This window comes from Cicer arietinum, chromosome 6 (genome assembly GCF_000331145.2).
Source record: "Cicer arietinum cultivar CDC Frontier isolate Library 1 chromosome 6, Cicar.CDCFrontier_v2.0, whole genome shotgun sequence".
Taxonomy (NCBI): Eukaryota; Viridiplantae; Streptophyta; class Magnoliopsida; order Fabales; family Fabaceae; genus Cicer; species Cicer arietinum.
Genome location: NC_021165.2, coordinates 812,652 through 830,292, shown reverse-complemented (window position 1 = coordinate 830,292; position 17,641 = coordinate 812,652). Strand labels below are relative to the sequence as shown.

At 28.3% G+C, this 17,641-nt stretch overlaps 3 protein-coding genes across 5 annotated transcripts; 2 read left to right on the top strand and 1 right to left on the bottom strand.

Moving 5' to 3' along the window:
* The first annotated feature begins 1,777 nt into the window (after window positions 1–1,777).
* On the top strand, window positions 1,778–3,905 carry LOC101496004 (uncharacterized). The gene is made up of 3 exons (XM_004503138.4): window positions 1,778–2,128; window positions 2,246–2,321; window positions 3,158–3,905. Exons 1-3 carry the CDS (start codon window positions 2,090–2,092, stop codon window positions 3,589–3,591), a joined length of 549 nt encoding a protein of 182 aa, XP_004503195.1. The 5' UTR covers window positions 1,778–2,089; the 3' UTR covers window positions 3,592–3,905.
* Window positions 3,906–9,508: 5,603 nt separating this feature from the next.
* On the top strand, window positions 9,509–12,886 carry LOC101507099 (uncharacterized protein At1g66480-like). Its single transcript, XM_004503088.4, has 2 exons — window positions 9,509–10,282; window positions 12,569–12,886. The coding sequence occupies exons 1-2, from the start codon at window positions 9,692–9,694 to the stop codon at window positions 12,629–12,631; spliced, it is 654 nt and encodes a 217-aa protein (XP_004503145.1). The 5' UTR covers window positions 9,509–9,691; the 3' UTR covers window positions 12,632–12,886.
* Window positions 12,887–13,358: 472 nt separating this feature from the next.
* LOC101506762 (inositol 1,3,4-trisphosphate 5/6-kinase 4) lies at window positions 13,359–15,619 on the bottom strand. Of its 3 annotated transcripts, XM_073370368.1 has the most exons (3): window positions 15,421–15,619; window positions 14,808–15,031; window positions 13,359–14,619 (listed from the first exon to the last, which is right to left on the bottom strand). In XM_073370368.1, the coding sequence occupies exons 2-3, from the start codon at window positions 14,951–14,953 to the stop codon at window positions 13,488–13,490; spliced, it is 1,278 nt and encodes a 425-aa protein (XP_073226469.1). In that variant the 5' UTR covers window positions 14,954–15,031; window positions 15,421–15,619; the 3' UTR covers window positions 13,359–13,487. The 3 variants fall into 3 exon arrangements, with proteins under 3 accessions (XP_073226469.1, XP_004503144.1, XP_012572028.2); XM_004503087.4 differs by having other exon boundaries at window positions 13,359–15,031; window positions 15,421–15,616; XM_012716574.3 differs by lacking the exon at window positions 15,421–15,619 and having other exon boundaries at window positions 14,808–14,941.
* Between the last annotated feature and the right edge of the window lie 2,022 nt (window positions 15,620–17,641).

Below are 17,641 nucleotides of genomic sequence, written 5' to 3'. Positions count from 1 at the left end.
CTATACTCTTTTTTCTTTTTTACTTATGTAAATAAATAAAAATATTGTTTCACACACTTGTTATTTTTATTTTATGAATATAGTGTTTATTGGATGTCCATATTCATTGGCATTCATATTTTTATAACTCTTATTTAATAGTGAGTCACTGGTAGGGCTGCCATGGTTGGTTTTTTTAAAAAATCAAACTATATCTATTTTAAAATTAATATATGGATTTAGATTTATAACTAAATCTATTATTTGGTTTAAAACCGATTATAAAATCAATTATAAAATTGGTTATGATTAATCGGTTTATAAGCAACCGATTTTGAAAATTTTAATTTTAAAATCAGTTAAAATTTAATTATTTTTAAAAAAATCATTTATTCATAATTTAAAAGTTGGTTATTTAAAAAAATCAATTTTATAATTCAAATTTTTGGTAGTGGATAAAAACCAAATCCAAATATAAAACATAGATAGTTATCCAACCGGATTATAACCATATGATTTTAACCAGATATTTGAAATACATTTGAATCCGGTTTTAAATTTGGGTCTCATAATTGAATTTTTTGCATGGTCCTAGTCACGGGTCTATTCATTGTTGCGGTATAATCTTTTCCAACAAATGAAAGAGAAATATAGAAAAAGAAAATTGAAGAGAGATAAAAGTAAGAAACAGAAAGAAAAAAAAATTGATAAGGGAGACATATGGTGGAAAGAGAATAATTCGTTAGTTGTTCATGATCTTGTTTCTATTGTTTCTATGTTTTATCTCATATTTTTTCATGTCAATTTTTACTTAATTGTTGTATATAAATTTTGTTGAAAAATTTCTTTGGCATGTATAATTATCACATGGTTATTTATTTATTCTTTCTTAAATTTTGGAAGAAGTTAACAATGAAGTTTCCCTCAAAAATTGCAAAAGTGTGATTTCCTTATATCATTATATATGATGATTTGTAATAAAATTTCCAAAAATTGATAATTTAATAATTAAACATCTTCAAAGGATTGTGCAAAAAATAAATTTTATAAATAAATATTTACATCGATTATTTATGATATAGTTCTTAAATAACTAAAACAAAGTTAATATAACAGTTTTCGTTAAGGATTCTTTAAATAACGAGTTTTCTTAAACATTAATAGTGAAAATTTGTAGTTGAACTGTAGACCTTTTGATTATGATTAAAGTTTACAAGACATATTCTCTAAATAGAATTTAAAACAAAAGAAAATAAAAGAAAAAAAATTATCCCACTCGAACATACTCTTGAAGTAGAATTAAGAAAATGCTATAAAAAATAGCTCCCGTAGTAAAAAAAAACTTTATAAAATATCTCTACAATTATATACTTGATGAGATTTGATTAAATTTATGTGTAGAATTTTTTAATTGAGAAATTATCCCAATTAAACTTATTACCAAATTTTTATATTATTTAAACTTTTATCATTTAAAAATGTAGGATTAGAAAATTTAAATATAAATATCCTAAAACAAATAATAAACAAATTAATCATTAAAATTGTGAACATCAATAAAATTGTTTTTAAATTTTATAAATTGACAATTACATTATTAAAATTTGTAACACACAATAGCTAAAATGGTTCATCAATTAATTTTTATTGTTAGGTGTTATGATGTACAAGTTAAATAAACATGCAGAGTTTCAAATATATTAAAAAACAAAATATTAAATAATGAGTAAAGATACATTTTAGGCCTATAAATAGTGAGCGACACACATTAAACACTCATGAGATTGTGATTTTATTATTTTCTTGTACACTTGAAAGGGTCAAAAGTGCGAGGAGTGGAGTAGGCACATCCACCGTACAACTCTATCACAAGATCACTGTGCAGAATCATTTTTAAGAGCAAACTACTTTCATGTAAAAGACATTGTCTGACAAAACGGCAAGGACTCATTACTTGGTCAAATAACGTTTACAACCATTTCTCTCTTTCTGTTCTTTGTCCTTTAAACACCTCGTCTATTCATCACATAAATCATAGAAGAAAGAAGAAAACAGGGAAGGCATTTTCTTTTTTTTACTTCTGATTTCTAGCCACAAACATTGCCAAAAAATGTCAACAAATAATGAAAATGAGTTATCAAAGATTGAGGTATATATATCCCTGCATCTTTTAATCTTTTTTAATCAATTCATTTAACTTATATATGACTAAATTTATTTTGCATTATGTCTGATATGTATTTATTTGTTAATAACTGGAGTACAGACTTTTGTTCTCAAAGTACATATGAACTGTCAAGGGTGTAGGACCAAAGTCAGGAAAATACTCAGAAAAGTTGAAGGTAAAGTTTAATTTTTTATATTTATCTTTAATAAGTTTCCGTTGTCATATAATGAGAAAATTTGTTTTAATTATCAGTTATATGACCTACAAAAGGAAGTTGGAAGAAAAATAAAAGTTACAAACAACATATGTCATGTCATAAAGAAATTATAAATATAATGAAAATATGGATAAGCATTGAAAATTGAATACTAACAAGTAACAGGCCATTGGAAACTTAATTAACTTATGAGGTTATATTTATTTTTCAGAAAGATACAACCTTGTTAAAGCAAACATGTTGATTTTGATTGAATTCATTTTATAAAATTGATTTTGGTTGAATGTGAGTAATTTGATTTATGTTTGTATATGTTTAAGAAAAATGCTATTTATCTAATTTATGTGTGAATAGTTTGGATTAGAATTGCTTTTGTGTGTATACATGCTGCCACTTTTAATAAATTTTAGAACTGGTTCTATCTCAGCTTTTTAGGTAGAATTGAGTTTGGGATTAGATTCAATTTAGAGGTTGAAAGCATAAGAAATTTGTGGTCAAATTATGTTTGACTAACCTAATAGTGATTCTAAAAGGTTCAATAGTTAATATAAGTAGTTAGAAAATGGACAAAGAAAAAGTTTAGTTAGAAAATCATGCAATATGATTTTTCAAGGCTCAAATTCAGGTATATCAATGAACCAGCTACCTGTTAGTTTTCCTATGATCAAACCTGAATCTATTTCTCTTTCAAGTTTTAACCTCCAAATGTACAATTAGAAGAAAAGATGTAAATTAACCAATCTGTGATGTTTATCTTCATAACCAAATTTTACACACTTCTGAATTTGTATCAGGTGTTTATGAAGTAAAGATTAATGCAGAAGAGCAGAAAGTAATAGTCACAGGAATTGTCAATCCTTCAACTTTGCTCCAAAAGTTGGCCAAATTGGGTAAACATGCAGAAATTTTGAATGAAGATTACAACCAAGAACACACAACATATCATGATAAAGTCAAGGACAATAATGATAATAATCAAGAATATATAATAAATAACCAAAGTACCTTTGAAAATCAGTATATGATTCCACCCTACTATGGCAAAGACAATTGGGGACCTGAATGGTGTTATAATCAGCATTTTGCAGCAGCAGCACCATTGTTTTTTGAAAGTTATAACAATAGAGCCAATGAAAATGTCATCAGAATCAACGAATATCCCAAATGGCAGGAGAATAGTGGAACAGATTACTATAGCTTAGGGAACTATGTATCAAGGATGGCCTAATGGCCACATAACAACCTTGGAGTGTCATCCATTGCTGAATATGGTCATCGACCATCTCTTATGGCCAATTAATTAGCATATCAAATTAATTAGAAAGATAACAGCTTCATACGCAAGCAAGCAGCTAAGAGATCTACTCAACCATATTAATTTTTATGTATTTTTTTCTATTTAATGTATTTTGTTAGGTTTATTAACGTAATTTAGGTTTATTTTTATTTTATTTTATGTATTAAGTTATTATATTTTTCATTTGTAAATAAAATACACATTTAGATTGACCTCTTAAAGGAAGAAAAAAATATCTTTAAATTAGTCGCATCTCGAGTCAGTGAACTCCTGATATTAAAAAAATACGTCATTTTAGTATATTAATTTTTTTTTCAAAAAAGATATATGAAAAAAAAAATCATTTCTTGTGACTTATGAACAATATCTTTTAAGAAAATTTTAATAATACAAAAATATAAATACCATTGAGACTACAGCGTACTCCGTAATATTCAAAGCTCATTATATTAATTCTACTATATGAAATAATAAATAGAACCAAAATTAAACTCTTCTTAATAACATTAGAAAACCAAAATCATCACAAAATAATAAAAATGAAACAATAGCAAAATACCTTTTGCAAAAGTGATCGAGTATCCCAAACTAATTCATAAAAAAGACAACACTACTAATAAAAATATTAGTATATCAAACTAAATAATAAAAATAACAGATTAAAATTTTAGTTAAAATAGAAAACGTTTGTCGAGCACACATATTAGCTGTATATTTCAGCTTTAAAATTGACTGGTGGGATGCAAATATCATCATTCACGGCACTGAACTAACCTGATCTATTGCAAACTTTCAGCACATATTTACAATATTAATTATTCATTAATAAAAAAAAATGGGGGTATTTTGCCCCATACGAATGTCAAAGATTATTGCCCCATACGAATGTCAAAGATTAATAATCTCAAAATCAATGTCCTCTCATTATTAGCAGCAGTAATAAGATGTTTATTTTGTAAAAATGTTCCTTACTTTAATTTTTTTAAATTTGTATTAGTTTTACTTTAATTTTATAGTGAATAATTAATTAGAATTCTTAAAACTTTAAAAATATAAAAAAATTCAAAATAATATATTCATTTTATCTGAATGACAATGAGTACCTGCAAGAGTCTTTCAGTAAAATAAAATAAACATATTTTAAAAAATAATAATAGAAAATATCTTCACAAAATAAATATATGATTTTACTATTTTGAGGAATTGTAAAATAAAAATTCCAGTAAAAAAATTTGTTTACAGTTTTGGGCCACTACACGGCCCAAACAAATTTAGAGAACACCACTTGGCAGGAAGTTAAATTCGCGCTCGCAACAAACTTCTCTTATTAACATTCGACCTCACAAGACTCTTTCATCATCCTTCCTTTCCTTCAAGTTTTCTTTCTCCTTCATCCTTAAACTTTGATTATAGCAGAATTTCAGATATGTTTTTTAAACTAAGGTTCAAACGAAATAAGTTTTACAATGGTTTCCTTTGTTTTTGCTAAAGAAAAATTAACTATATCGTACAGTCTATATGCAACTCTTACAATGCTGGCTAATTCTATTTCGTTGTGAAAAATACAACAATTCTCTTCATGATATAATATGAAGTAATGTTCAAAAAAAAATCAATTATGTAGGTACCTACTGCAATAACTCCCCTAAAAGAAAACTTAGCCCTTTAATCAGTCCACTGCAAAATGATTCATACAATGTTATAAACTTCATGCATAATGTGTTTCTTTTCATGCTTTCCTATTTATTTTGAAAATTAAATGTTTGACAAATAGTACTACTACCGACCTTTGTGGGATCTCACACTGAAATGTATTACTATTATTATTGTAATATTAAACAACCTAAGTTCATTCAAAATCTACCTCAAGTCTTTAGGAAAACGTTTATAGGTTACACAAATGTCCAATAATTGGAATCATTTACATTGTGCACTTGGTTTTGAAAATCTCTAGCAAAACATTAGGTGAAAACACTTGATGGCTCACTTGTTTTGTTTACTGAACTTGATAACACACTATTAACCCTTAGTAATTATAATTGGCCTCATACTGTTATCCATTAGTTAACCGATGGTAATAGTTGGACCCCAACAATTCTACTAACCTAAAAATTCAATTCAAAACAATTAAATTGATTTTGCTTTTTTCCCCTTCATATTTGGATCCAAATAAAAATAAATCAAATTATTAGATTTTATATTATAGTGTTATCTTAAAATTTATATTATTTTATGTATTTTTAATTATTATACATATTATTTTTTTCATTCTAACTTATATACTTATTTCAATATAGTATTTTAAAAAGTTAATTTTTTTAGATTTTTATAAAATAATTTATTGTTAACTTAATCCGATTACACCAAGCAAACTAACATTTCCTTCATTGATTTAATTTTGTCGGATTTTTTTAAAAATATATTACAAAAACCAAACCAAAGAAATCATTTTCATTTGGTTTGTATTTTATGCTTTTCACAATATTAATCACTTTTCATTCCTTTTGGTTTTTGATTTTTTTATTTATTTGTTTTTACATATTCAAAATTACACAGGTGAAAACAAATGTCAAAAGGTGTCTCAAATATTAGATCTGAATGGTTCATATATTTTCATGCTTGTTAAAGTCTGGTGTATTTGACGACGGTTGAGATAAATGACCGTCCAAGACTACAACGTACGAGGGATATAAATCTTTTTTATTTAAGAAATTTGGCAAAGATAATTTAAAGTCTTTGTCACATTTATAAATATTTTGTCATTTTATAATATATATGTTGTGAATTTGTTTACAGATTTATTTTTTTTGTTTTTAACTATTTTAAATGGTATTGTTGATCGATGTAAATTCTACTGATTTAAATGAATGAATATTGTTTTTAATCTAAAATGTAAAGAAAATTATTATGTTAAATATTAGTAAGTTAGTTGTTGTATTGATTTTCTCATTTTTGTACATGCTTTCGTCTCAAATCTCCTTTATAATTGATTTACTTGTAAAAGAAAATTGGTATATATGCATCTTAATTATTTTATTTTGTTTAGTAAAATAAATTTATTTTGGTTTAATTTCAGTTTTAATATATCTATTTTGACTAATTTATGAAATTGATCTCCTTATTTTAAAAGTTGATAATTTTGATATCTCTCTAATTTTTTAATTAAAAAATAATGATGTGAGATACTTTAAATAACGTAACATATAATACGAAAACTTAAAACGTTTAATATCCATAAAATTGGATTAAAACCTGTAAAAACTTAGATTTCAATCTTATTTTTTTTTATATTTTTAATTTAATTAATACATCTAGATGTTTCTATATTATAGAATTGTATGTCATGTCATTGAAAAAATGTCAAATCATTATTTTTTTAGTTCAAAAATCTAACAAAAATACAAAAATTATCAATTTTTAAAATAAGAGATCAGTTTTATTAATTTGTAATAACATAGTACCAAAACTACAATTAAATTAATTATTTTATTTTGTTTCACGAGGCTTGAGTTTTTGACTTTGTAGCTTAGGAGAAGACAAGTTATAACTACAGACATTTGAGTTGTTGTTTGGTGAGATTACTTAAGATATGTTCCTAGACTTGGATGTTTTGAGAGGACTTTGGTTAACGAATTAGGTTAATTATGCTTCAACGGTTTTCATGTTAGCTTTTCTAGGATTATAACAGCTATACCTCATCATATTAACTTATTTAGTTTAAAAGATATTTAGTTAATATATCTAAATTAGTCAACTTTTACAAAAGAAAAATATTTATGACAACTATTAGATCTAAATGTTAGTTAGATTTAACTCTAACTAATATTTATGTGTATGTATAATATCAACATACAAATTTCAGATTTGAATCATATATGTAATATAGAAAAGTATACTTTGATTACAAATAGAATTGCAGCTGAGTTATTCTAGAAGCTACTGCAATTGCAAGCTGGCACGAAACGTAAGCTTTTCTCAGATTGGGCTCTCTCCTTTCCCTTGTGAACTCTCAGAATATTGTGGCCTCTTTTCCTTTCCGAAAATTAACCCCATACCCCTCAATTATACTCTACCTCCACTTTCTACTAAAAACACTAATTTACTCTTTTTATTTTGAAAACAAAAAATAGTTTCATTGATTTCATAAATGAATTAGGAGGGTATTGTAACTGATAGATATTACATTTTGATATAAATATACACACACATAGTAGGTCGCTTTAGGTGCAAAGCTTATTGATTAATGGCCTTATTTTTTTAATCAAATTTGTACGTGTTTTATTCATTTTGTTAGTTAAATGATAGGGCGAATCTTGTATCTGTAACCCTCTTTAAAAGATGCGTATAAATCATTTCTTATGATATTAAGTTTTGATTGAAGTATTAATAAAATTATTTACTTTTGAAAAAAATGATTTAATCAATTTATTAAAATATCATTAATGTAATTTGATAATAGGCAATTAAAACTTGTTAATTTTCAATGTTAACATAAAAGTAAAAGAAAAAAAACAAAGAATTTAATATAAGGTCCAAGCAACTCTCTGAATCTGAATATAACCCTAGCTAGACACCCATATCGTTTCAAAAGGAAAATGAAAAGAGGCTTCTAAATTGCCTAACGCCTTTCAAAAGTTGCCAAAAAGCATGATAGAAGTCATGCAACATGCGTAGTTTCAGAACTCTGGAAGTACTATACATAAATAGTTGAACAATACTATTTAAAATAATAATAATTAAGTGCTCTTGAATATATACTCTTCTCTTTTTCTGGATTAATTAGTATCAAGAGATTCCAACAATTAAAAGTACACTTTTGTTAATGCTATTTTGTATTTATTTACAAACATCACACACACGTTACTTATATATTCTCAATTTAATTATAAATTATTTAGATTTCAAATACATACACGTATAATTAATTAATGATAAAAATACATACACGTATAATTAATTATAAATTCACATTTCACCAATAAACTAACAAACTGTAAGCGTGTTCAAATATTTATCATCGAATTTCTAACTTTACTAACAAGTCATTATTGAGTTGATATATCCACGTCATATACTTATAAGTAGTACCTACGCCATTATAATTCGTAGTTACAAATAAAAGATAAATAAAACTTAGTTCGAAGTTGTTTCTTTTTTCCAGGGAGATCCAGACTATTTTTTTTACTGCAAGGAGATCTAGCAAATATATATGGAAAAACAGCATATTTTTCTTTTTTCCAACGGGATGTGAAAATTTTATAACTATTTATCGAAGATGCAATTAATGGGTCGTGTGTATATTAAAGACATGTCTAAAAATGTAAGTGTACCTGCTTATAACCATGGAAATGACATTAATCACACCAAACATTATTTTGTCCCGGCTTTGTAAAAATTAGTGGTTTCAAACTAGGATGATGATAGTTAACACACTATTATTTACGTAACACTTTGCGAGATTTGTGTATAATTTAATCGATTAAAGAAACTTTATTTTTACATTTCTATTTATTTAATATTATTTTAATTTTTTCTTTTATAATTTGATGAATAAAAATTAATATATATATATATATATATATATTATATTAATTTTTATTAATTCAATTATTTTATACAAAAAAAATGCAACAATAATATTAATATATAAAGTTAAGACATGTCTCATTTAAATTAAATAACTCACTTTAACAAAAAAAGAAAATATCAACCATTAAATAATAAATCCATATATTTGGAATAATCACTCTTGATTTTCCAATTTACACTTATTTAAATGCAAAGTCATTGATATTTATTATTTGTACGGTATCTCTACCGAATTTCCATTAATTCACAGAGATACTATTTGCTTTTGCCACTTAGTCTTACAAATGAACGCATCGCGTGACGGCAATATAAATAGTAAGTATCAATATATTCTTATTATCAACTCCTATAGTTTACCAAAAAAGAAACAAAGTTGGAAACACAACCAATCAAAATTGAAGAAATAAAAAAGAAAGAGTGAGAAAGAAGTGTGTGATAAGAGATGGGAAACACCATGATGGGAAGAAGCAAAAAAGCAAAGGTAATGAAACTAGACGGCGAAACCTTCAAGCTAAAAATACCAGCTAGAGCAAACGACGTCGTTAAAGACTATCCCGGTCACGCTCTTCTGGAATCACAAGCAGTGAAACATTTTGGGCTACGGGCCAAACCACTTGAACCGTACCAGATGCTAAAGCCCAAGAAAATATATTTTTTAGTTGAGTTACCGAAACTTCAACCCGAACCACTACCAAGGAGGGTTCGATCCAGTGGTATACGTGGCATGAACGCTATGGAGAGGCTTGATTTCTTGATGCTATCGAAACGCTCCGTTTCGGACTTATCCCTCGTGAAGCGGAATTCGTCCGGTGTTGTTCATGATGGGCCTAGTCTTGTTCGTGATGGGTCCAAAAGGATTAAAATGAGGCTTCCTAAGGCCCAATTGGATAGATTGATGGAGGAGAGTCGTGACGAAACTGAGGTGGCGGAGAAGATTGTAAGTTTGTATATGGGGAATAATGATGCTGTCAACGGGGGTGGTGGTGGAACAACTCAAGCTAAAATTGAAGTTCAACATCAAAGGTCACGAAGGGTATGTGTTTTTTCAATTGTTAATCGTTATTTTCTTGATTTTTATATTGTTAATTACATTCTCGAATCTTTTCAAATTTGTTTGGATGTTGCATGTAGGATTCTTATTTTTTTGACAATTTGCATGTAGGATTGTTGGTCGTGTCGTTATTGTTGCATGTAGGATTGTTGTGCTCATTTTTGTTTTGTTTTTTTTTTTTTAAAAAAAATTAAGTTAGCAATTCGAAGGTTTTGGTGTGTTCTCGTGGTTTTCTCTTAGCTGATTTTGTAAGTGTTAGTTATCATTGTTATTTTTTTAGTACAACTGTTTTTTTTTTTTTTTTAATATAAATTTTAATATATTTTTAAATTTTTATTTAATAAATAATTATTTTGATTTGTGAACAAATCAAATCTAAGCAAAGTATACATGTTAAAAAGTATTGAGGCATTTTTTATTTACTAAAACATAATATTAAAATAGCAATTAATAAGAGATGCCACAATTTTTTTTTTTTAAATTACTAGATTGATATAATAGAAAATAAAAGAGATGAAGGATGAACTTATTGTTATTTGATTAGCGTGTATTTAGAGTATATGAAAAATTCAAGATAATCTGATTTTTGAGCATAAACTTTTCCTTGTTATTCATTTGATTGATTATGTTCAACTTTGACTGTGCTGATGGCTACAAAACAAAATATGGTGATTTTTAATATAGTACTTTTAATGGCGCTCATTCGCGTGTTTGTTTGGGTTAGAGCAGTGGAGTTAAGGGCGCTCCATTTTGTATTTTTGGAGTGAATTATGTTTTTTATACTCTTTCTTGTGTGGTGTTTTAGCTATGTACCGATTTTTTTTAGACACATTCTGTGCTTTGTTAGTTAGAAAATAAAAGAGGACACATGGGAAGAGATGATACTGAATGACGAATTAACCAACAAAAAAGATACTGGCATCATAGATTTCTTTTCTAGCTGACCAAAAGATGATATATTGAATGATAAATTAACAACAACAAAAAATTTGACAATAAAAAAAAAAATTAAATGTCAGAGTTTTGACATTTTCGAACTCAACCAAAATACCGGCAACCATATTTTATATACAAAAAGAAGGAGATCAATCTTTTGAAAATAAGTATAACTGGGACAAAATAATTATGTAGTTAATGATATGGGTAGCCATCAATCTTATCTTGCTGATGCCCAGGAGAAAAACGGGGAAATAAAATTATATTGCAAGTTTTTAACTACGTGGATGAATATTTCTATCTTGCAACGTTGTTTATGACGTTTCTTGTTAAGCTATATAACATTGTAACATGCCTCGCGCCATATTCTTACCTCATTCATATTTGGAAACATGCTGAATGCAGAAGCAAGCAGAAGTCAAACGTGAGAAATGAGATCACTTCAAAAGAGATCGGTGCTTATTTTTAACATTTAGTTGAAAAGTTATAGAGTTAAATACTAAATTCAAAGTGTTTTATTCAAAGTTACATCTTTCATACAATTACGATTACAAGTTATATATAATAAAAAATATACTACATTCACAATCCACAATAAAATATAAACAAATTTTAAAACAATTACGACTGCAACAAACTATATATAATAAAAAAATATACTACATCCACAGTAAATTATAAACAAATTTAAAAATCTGATATATTTTATCTAAATTTTATTTCTTTTTAACTTTAAATAATTACTATTATTATAAATTATTCTATTATTATTTCAGCAAAAAATGATTTTCAAATAATATGAAAAAGTATATATTATATGGATGCAAGATCAAATGTCATCCACTATATTTGATTTGATACTTATCGTATTAGTTTCGTTAAAAACAAGATAAAACAAATATATATCTCGTATTAAATTAACATCATATCGAATCAACCAATTAGATAAATGATTTATCCATAAGAACAAGAAAAGTTGTGAATTATTACTTCAGAAGAATATCATTGATAATATTAAAATTTCTAATAATTTTTAAGTACTAATCGACCGTAGAACACCTATAAGTGATCTATTGTAGAAGTCATTTATCACCGTGAAATCATCTTGAAAACTCAAGTTTGTAGACTTGACCAAGTTTATATGAAAACTCAAGTTTACAAGAAAAGTGAATCATTGCAATGTCGTATTGATTATCCTGCCATGTTTGTAGTTTTCTAGCAGTTTGTTTCAATTTTCATGCAAACGGGCCGTATCTTTATTCACAAGCATACTCATATTAATTGGCTAATATGAAATTAAGTTGATGTTATTTCTTGCATTTGAATTTTCAGAAGCGAGTGAGTTTCAGCCCAGTGGAAGAAGGAGAAATTTATGAAGAAGCAGTTCCTCAATAATCGCTTGTCAATGGTAGTCCTAGTTATTATTTAGCCAGAAGCAACCTATAACAGCACCAGCACAACCCTTCAGGGTGGAAGCTTCAGAAGCAAGTTAATTTTGTCCTTAACTATGTAGCATATTATTCATCGACATGTCTATGTATTTTAACATGTCTAGTGCTCAGATTTGGTTTGATGTTTAGGCATAGCTGACCCAAAATTGACATTTTTTCTGGTTATGGAAAGAACCAAAGAAATATCAATTTGAGTGGACGACTCAAACCTATGTTTGTATAACGTTTTGGAGAGAAAAAGAGAGCTAAAATTTTTATTTTAAAATAAATATTTTATATGTCAATTATATGTTATGATGGAAGTAAGGACACTTTTAAAACATGAAATCAGAGAGAGATAAATGAGTGTTTGATATCACGTTGAAACCCTTTCAGTCGTGCGTGTGAACCAAAGCTACATATTGTAGCTTCTAATATATACCGCGGGACGTGAAAACAAACATACAATAACTTAGACAATATTACTGGTACCTTTTATTCTCTCGGATCTCATGTTTTAAAGTGTCCTTAACTTCCATTATTCACACCAACACATCACCTCACATCCCTAAGGTTTTAACTATCTGATTTCAACAAATTTCACATAATTCATTTTTCATGCAAGGCAATATAACGCCAAATAGCAGAAGCATTACATTAAATTAGATTAATAACAGCCAACAAGTGTGGAGTAATTCAAACTTCAAACATGCAATAATGTGTTATTCAACTTCATTTCTAGCATGTTAAGATCAGGTGCCATGATCAAAGGTCTGATGCAATCAATGGCAAAATGTCAGTCACAAAGTTCAAGAACAAGCTTATTTAGACAACTTACTGTCAAACTTATTTCTAATGGCCTCCCAGAAGGCGGGGATAGCAATTTCATCAGGTACTTCCTTAAACGATGGGAGGTAGTTTACATCCACAATTACATGATCATGAGTTCCTTCCTGAATTACAACATCAAAACCAAAGACTGTGAGATGAAGCCTTCGCCTAAGCCAATTCGCAGCATCTGTAACCAGCTTAAGGTCAATAGGCACATTACTTGTTGTACCATTGTTACCGACTCCAGAATCCACAATGATGCTTTCGGTGGTGGGTAGAGATTTCAAGCTATCAAACAATAGCGGTTTGAGATCATCACCATTAGAGAATTTTGTCAAAATATCAGCATTCGGTATCGACTTTTTGACGGCATAGAAAACTTTCTCGCCCAACACATAAAATTTGTACAAAGTGGACGAATGATCCACATATTCCTGAATAACCGCTGGAAGAGGAACACTTAAATTCTTAAAATCATCAACTCTGAAAACTATTGCCATCTTATGAGCATCACTGACACCACAAGCAACTTTAGGTTTCACAATACAAGGAAGAGACAATCCAGCATCAGCTAATCCAGTCGCAAAATTAAACTCAATAAAATTATCAACCTTAAGAAAATGAGCCCCTCTGATCAAATATCTGCCTTCACTATTCAGTTCCAACAAACCAAGAAGAACTTGTTGAATTTCTAGTCGATCCAATAACGGATAAATGTTATTCAATGGATCAACCACACATAAATCCTGATGCTGATCCAAATATCTTTGCAGTTCTTGCATGTTTTGGGTAAAAGTAAGTTTGTCCTCTTCAATTGATAATATTTCATCAGTAGCTTTATGAAGGACAATGTCAACATCCTTTAATTGAGATGACAAAGGAAGTTTTGACACAAGAGGCACAAACATCAACCCATTTTGTGTAGGACACAAAGGAAACACACCCCTCTTCGCAAAATCTTCAACACGAGAAGGCTTCATTACATAACCAACAGTCAAAACATTGTTTCCACTAAACCTCTTATTCAACCGACAAATTGTCAATGGAAACTCCTCTAAATTTTCAATCCAAACCACATTTGAAGTGTCAAATTCACATGAACTTTCACAACCAACAACATTCCTAACAACAATCAACCAATTATAGCTTCTTAATTTCGATAAACACAACTCCTTCTTGCTAGAAACCAAATAAATAACACTTCCAGTTTCAACATTACACCATTCAGGCATAACAACTTCATTTACAGGATCATTTAAGATAAAACAATGAAGTGAGTATAAACTAGCTATTCTTTTCAGAATACTGACCTTATCATCCGTGAGATCGACACTATAAGCAATTCCAATACGAATTCCAGACAGAAAGAGGGTTCGTATGAGAGATTCGACTCCTGGCTGTAGCAAAGATACATTTTTATCATCATCATTTCCTTCAACCAAGAGTGCTGATTCATCCAATATCACACCCTTCACTGTACCCATCTGAGAGTGGATGCTGGGCCGGTCCTAAGATATTTGGTGCCCTGGACGAACTATAAAAATAAAAACTCTATCATTACATGTTTTCTTGCAAAAACATTAATAATGTATTCATTATAATCAAGATTATTTAAAAAATCATTTGCAAGTCACGATTTCAAGGCTACAGTGCAAAAACCACATGAAAATCAATCTCAAATAAGAGAAAAAATGAAGTCACAATTTTTGAAAACAAACCCATCACCCTCCTTCAGAAAACAGGCACGATGTTTGAAAAAAAAATCAACATAATACAAGAACAATAATTCAATGAAACAACACACCAAAAAAATAATCAAAACAAAACTAAAATGTTCAAAATAAGAATCAAAACAACCATTGAAACAACAGAAAAGAAGAATAAATAAGAGGAAAAACATGGTAAGGACGAATAGAAACGAACCAGAAGTAAACGATTGAGAAAGGAGGAAGGACGGTGCCGAGTTGCCGGAAAACGCTGCCGGAAGGTGGATGGTCTTGGGTGATGGCAAAGTGAGAATGGTTTTGGAGTTTTGGGTGAAAAGGTAGATGGAATGGTAAGAGAAGATGGAAATGAGCATAAACAAGAAACCTATTTGGAATTATTTTTAATTACACCATCTTTTTAAATAAATTTCCAAAATATCATACTTTCAAATTAATTTATCAAAGTATCCGATGTCGTATTGCATGTTCCAACTATATATTGCATTAAATTTTTTCCTCTTTTATGGTTGCTAGGATGAAACTATCTATAGCTTTAGATTATCAAATTAATAGATGATTACAACTCTATTATGATATAAATGAGATAAATTTTCATTATATGGTCACATATCTAGTATGATATAAAAGAAATAATTTTTTATTATATGATTGTCATATAAAAAAATTATAGCATTTTAATATATTAAAATCAAAGTAGAATATATTAAATTTTTTTAAAAGATGATATAATTGAAAAAAAAAAATCCAAATTCTTTCAACCACATTTGTTTAATTGATAAATACTGATATTATTAGATTGTATGTGTTTCGGGTTTAATCTTATTATAGATAAATTTCAAAATGTCTCAAAAGTAGTTTCAATTATTAATTGAGAATTTGTTTATGATATTCAACATAATTTTTTTTTACTGTGTAATACTATTTAAATATTTCTATTAATAAGTGAATAGTTGCTTGATTTACAATATACAAAATGAACTTAAAAAGTTCATAGATAAAGTTAATATTTGTATAATGTATATATATTGTAATCAATAAATTTATCAAAATATTTGGTTCCGTGGATTTGAATTTTTTTAACAAAAATACATTTGATCTTTATTTTATTGTTAATTTTTTAACTCAAATAATAGTGTTTTGTATAAGCCCATATCAAATCAAATAGTATTTGTATATCTAGGATCTCTATATTTTTTCAATTATTTAATAATTTTTTTTATTAATTCAAAACCTACATCAATACATATGTCTTATTTAAGAGTTTCTTTATAGTTTGTTTTAACATTACTTCCTATCAAGGTTAGATAGGTGCTGATATTGCTTTCTGGGTGGAAAGCAATAGAGTTTAAAATAGATCAAGGTTGATCTGGACTAGGTGTTGTAAGATCAAGAAAGCTCTTTGTTTTAAACACTTAGTAGAAAATCTCACAGTGTGATGACTTGACGTAACCCACGTTGGGTGAACCAGGATAAAATCTTTGTGTGGTATTCTCTATCTCATCTCTCTATTTATCATACTGAATTAATTAACTAAGATAAAACATAAACTGATTTTCTGTTTTCAACTAATCAAAGAACGTTCTCCGTTTTACTACTAAAACCAAGAACGTTCTCCTTTTTACTACTAAAACCAAGAACGTTCTCCGTTTTCTGTTTTCATAATCAAGATCAATCTTGAGTTATTTTCTCAAGTTTTAACAGGAATTTTTAAAAGGTGCATTTACAATTCAAATCCCCCTTTCTTGTAAATCGACATTGCTACTTCAACGTTTACGTAACTGCCCTCCACTGAGTCATATTTGATTCAGTCTTCTTCCCTGAATTCGTGCGTCTGTTTTTGCCCGGTCAAAACCCTAATATTTGGTCTCACGTTTCTTTTGTTGCCCGATCAAAATTCAAAGTCAAAACCCTAATTTTGGAGCGCACATTTTGGGTTTTGAAGCGCACGTTTTCTGAGGCCATTTCTTGGAGCGCACGTTCTGATGGATCCCTAATTTTCTCATATTCAGTTGCGGATTTCCTCTATAAATAGAGGGTTCTTCTCAGTTGGAAAATTACACCAAAAGCTCTCTGTATCTGAGGTTTTTCTCACTTCTCCCCCTTCTCACTGTTTTCTCTTTCTTTCGAGGGTTTTTTTCTTTTTCTCTTTCTCTTTCTTGGAGTGTCGTACGACTGCCATATTGAGAGTGTAATTATAGAACGGTTTTCTACAGTGCAATAGAACTCCAATACAAAGTATCTGGACTGTTTTATCCTGGGGACTTCATGATTGATAGTCTGTCTTGCACAATTTGGGCAGTGCATCGAAACATCTTAAAGAGAGCGACATAGTTCGCGACTCAACTCAGTAATATTTTCGGTGGCATAAATTGTTTTTAAAAGGTTTTTCGAAATTCAAAAACAACAATATATATATA

Excerpts from the sequence above, each read along its gene's own strand:
- LOC101496004 (XM_004503138.4), top strand. The coding sequence starts at position 2,090 with ATGTCAACAAATAATGAAAATGAGTTATCAAAGATTGAG. Across the intron at positions 2,129-2,245 it reads ATGAGTTATCAAAGATTGAG|ACTTTTGTTCTCAAAGTACA; the intron begins GTATATATATCC and ends ACTGGAGTACAG. Across the intron at positions 2,322-3,157 it reads AATACTCAGAAAAGTTGAAG|GTGTTTATGAAGTAAAGATT; the intron begins GTAAAGTTTAAT and ends AATTTGTATCAG.
- LOC101507099 (XM_004503088.4), top strand. The coding sequence starts at position 9,692 with ATGGGAAACACCATGATGGGAAGAAGCAAAAAAGCAAAGGTAATGAAA. Across the intron at positions 10,283-12,568 it reads AACATCAAAGGTCACGAAGG|AAGCGAGTGAGTTTCAGCCC; the intron begins GTATGTGTTTTT and ends TTGAATTTTCAG.
- LOC101506762 (XM_004503087.4), bottom strand. The coding sequence starts at position 14,981 with ATGGGTACAGTGAAGGGTGTGATATTGGATGAATCAGCACTCTTGGTT.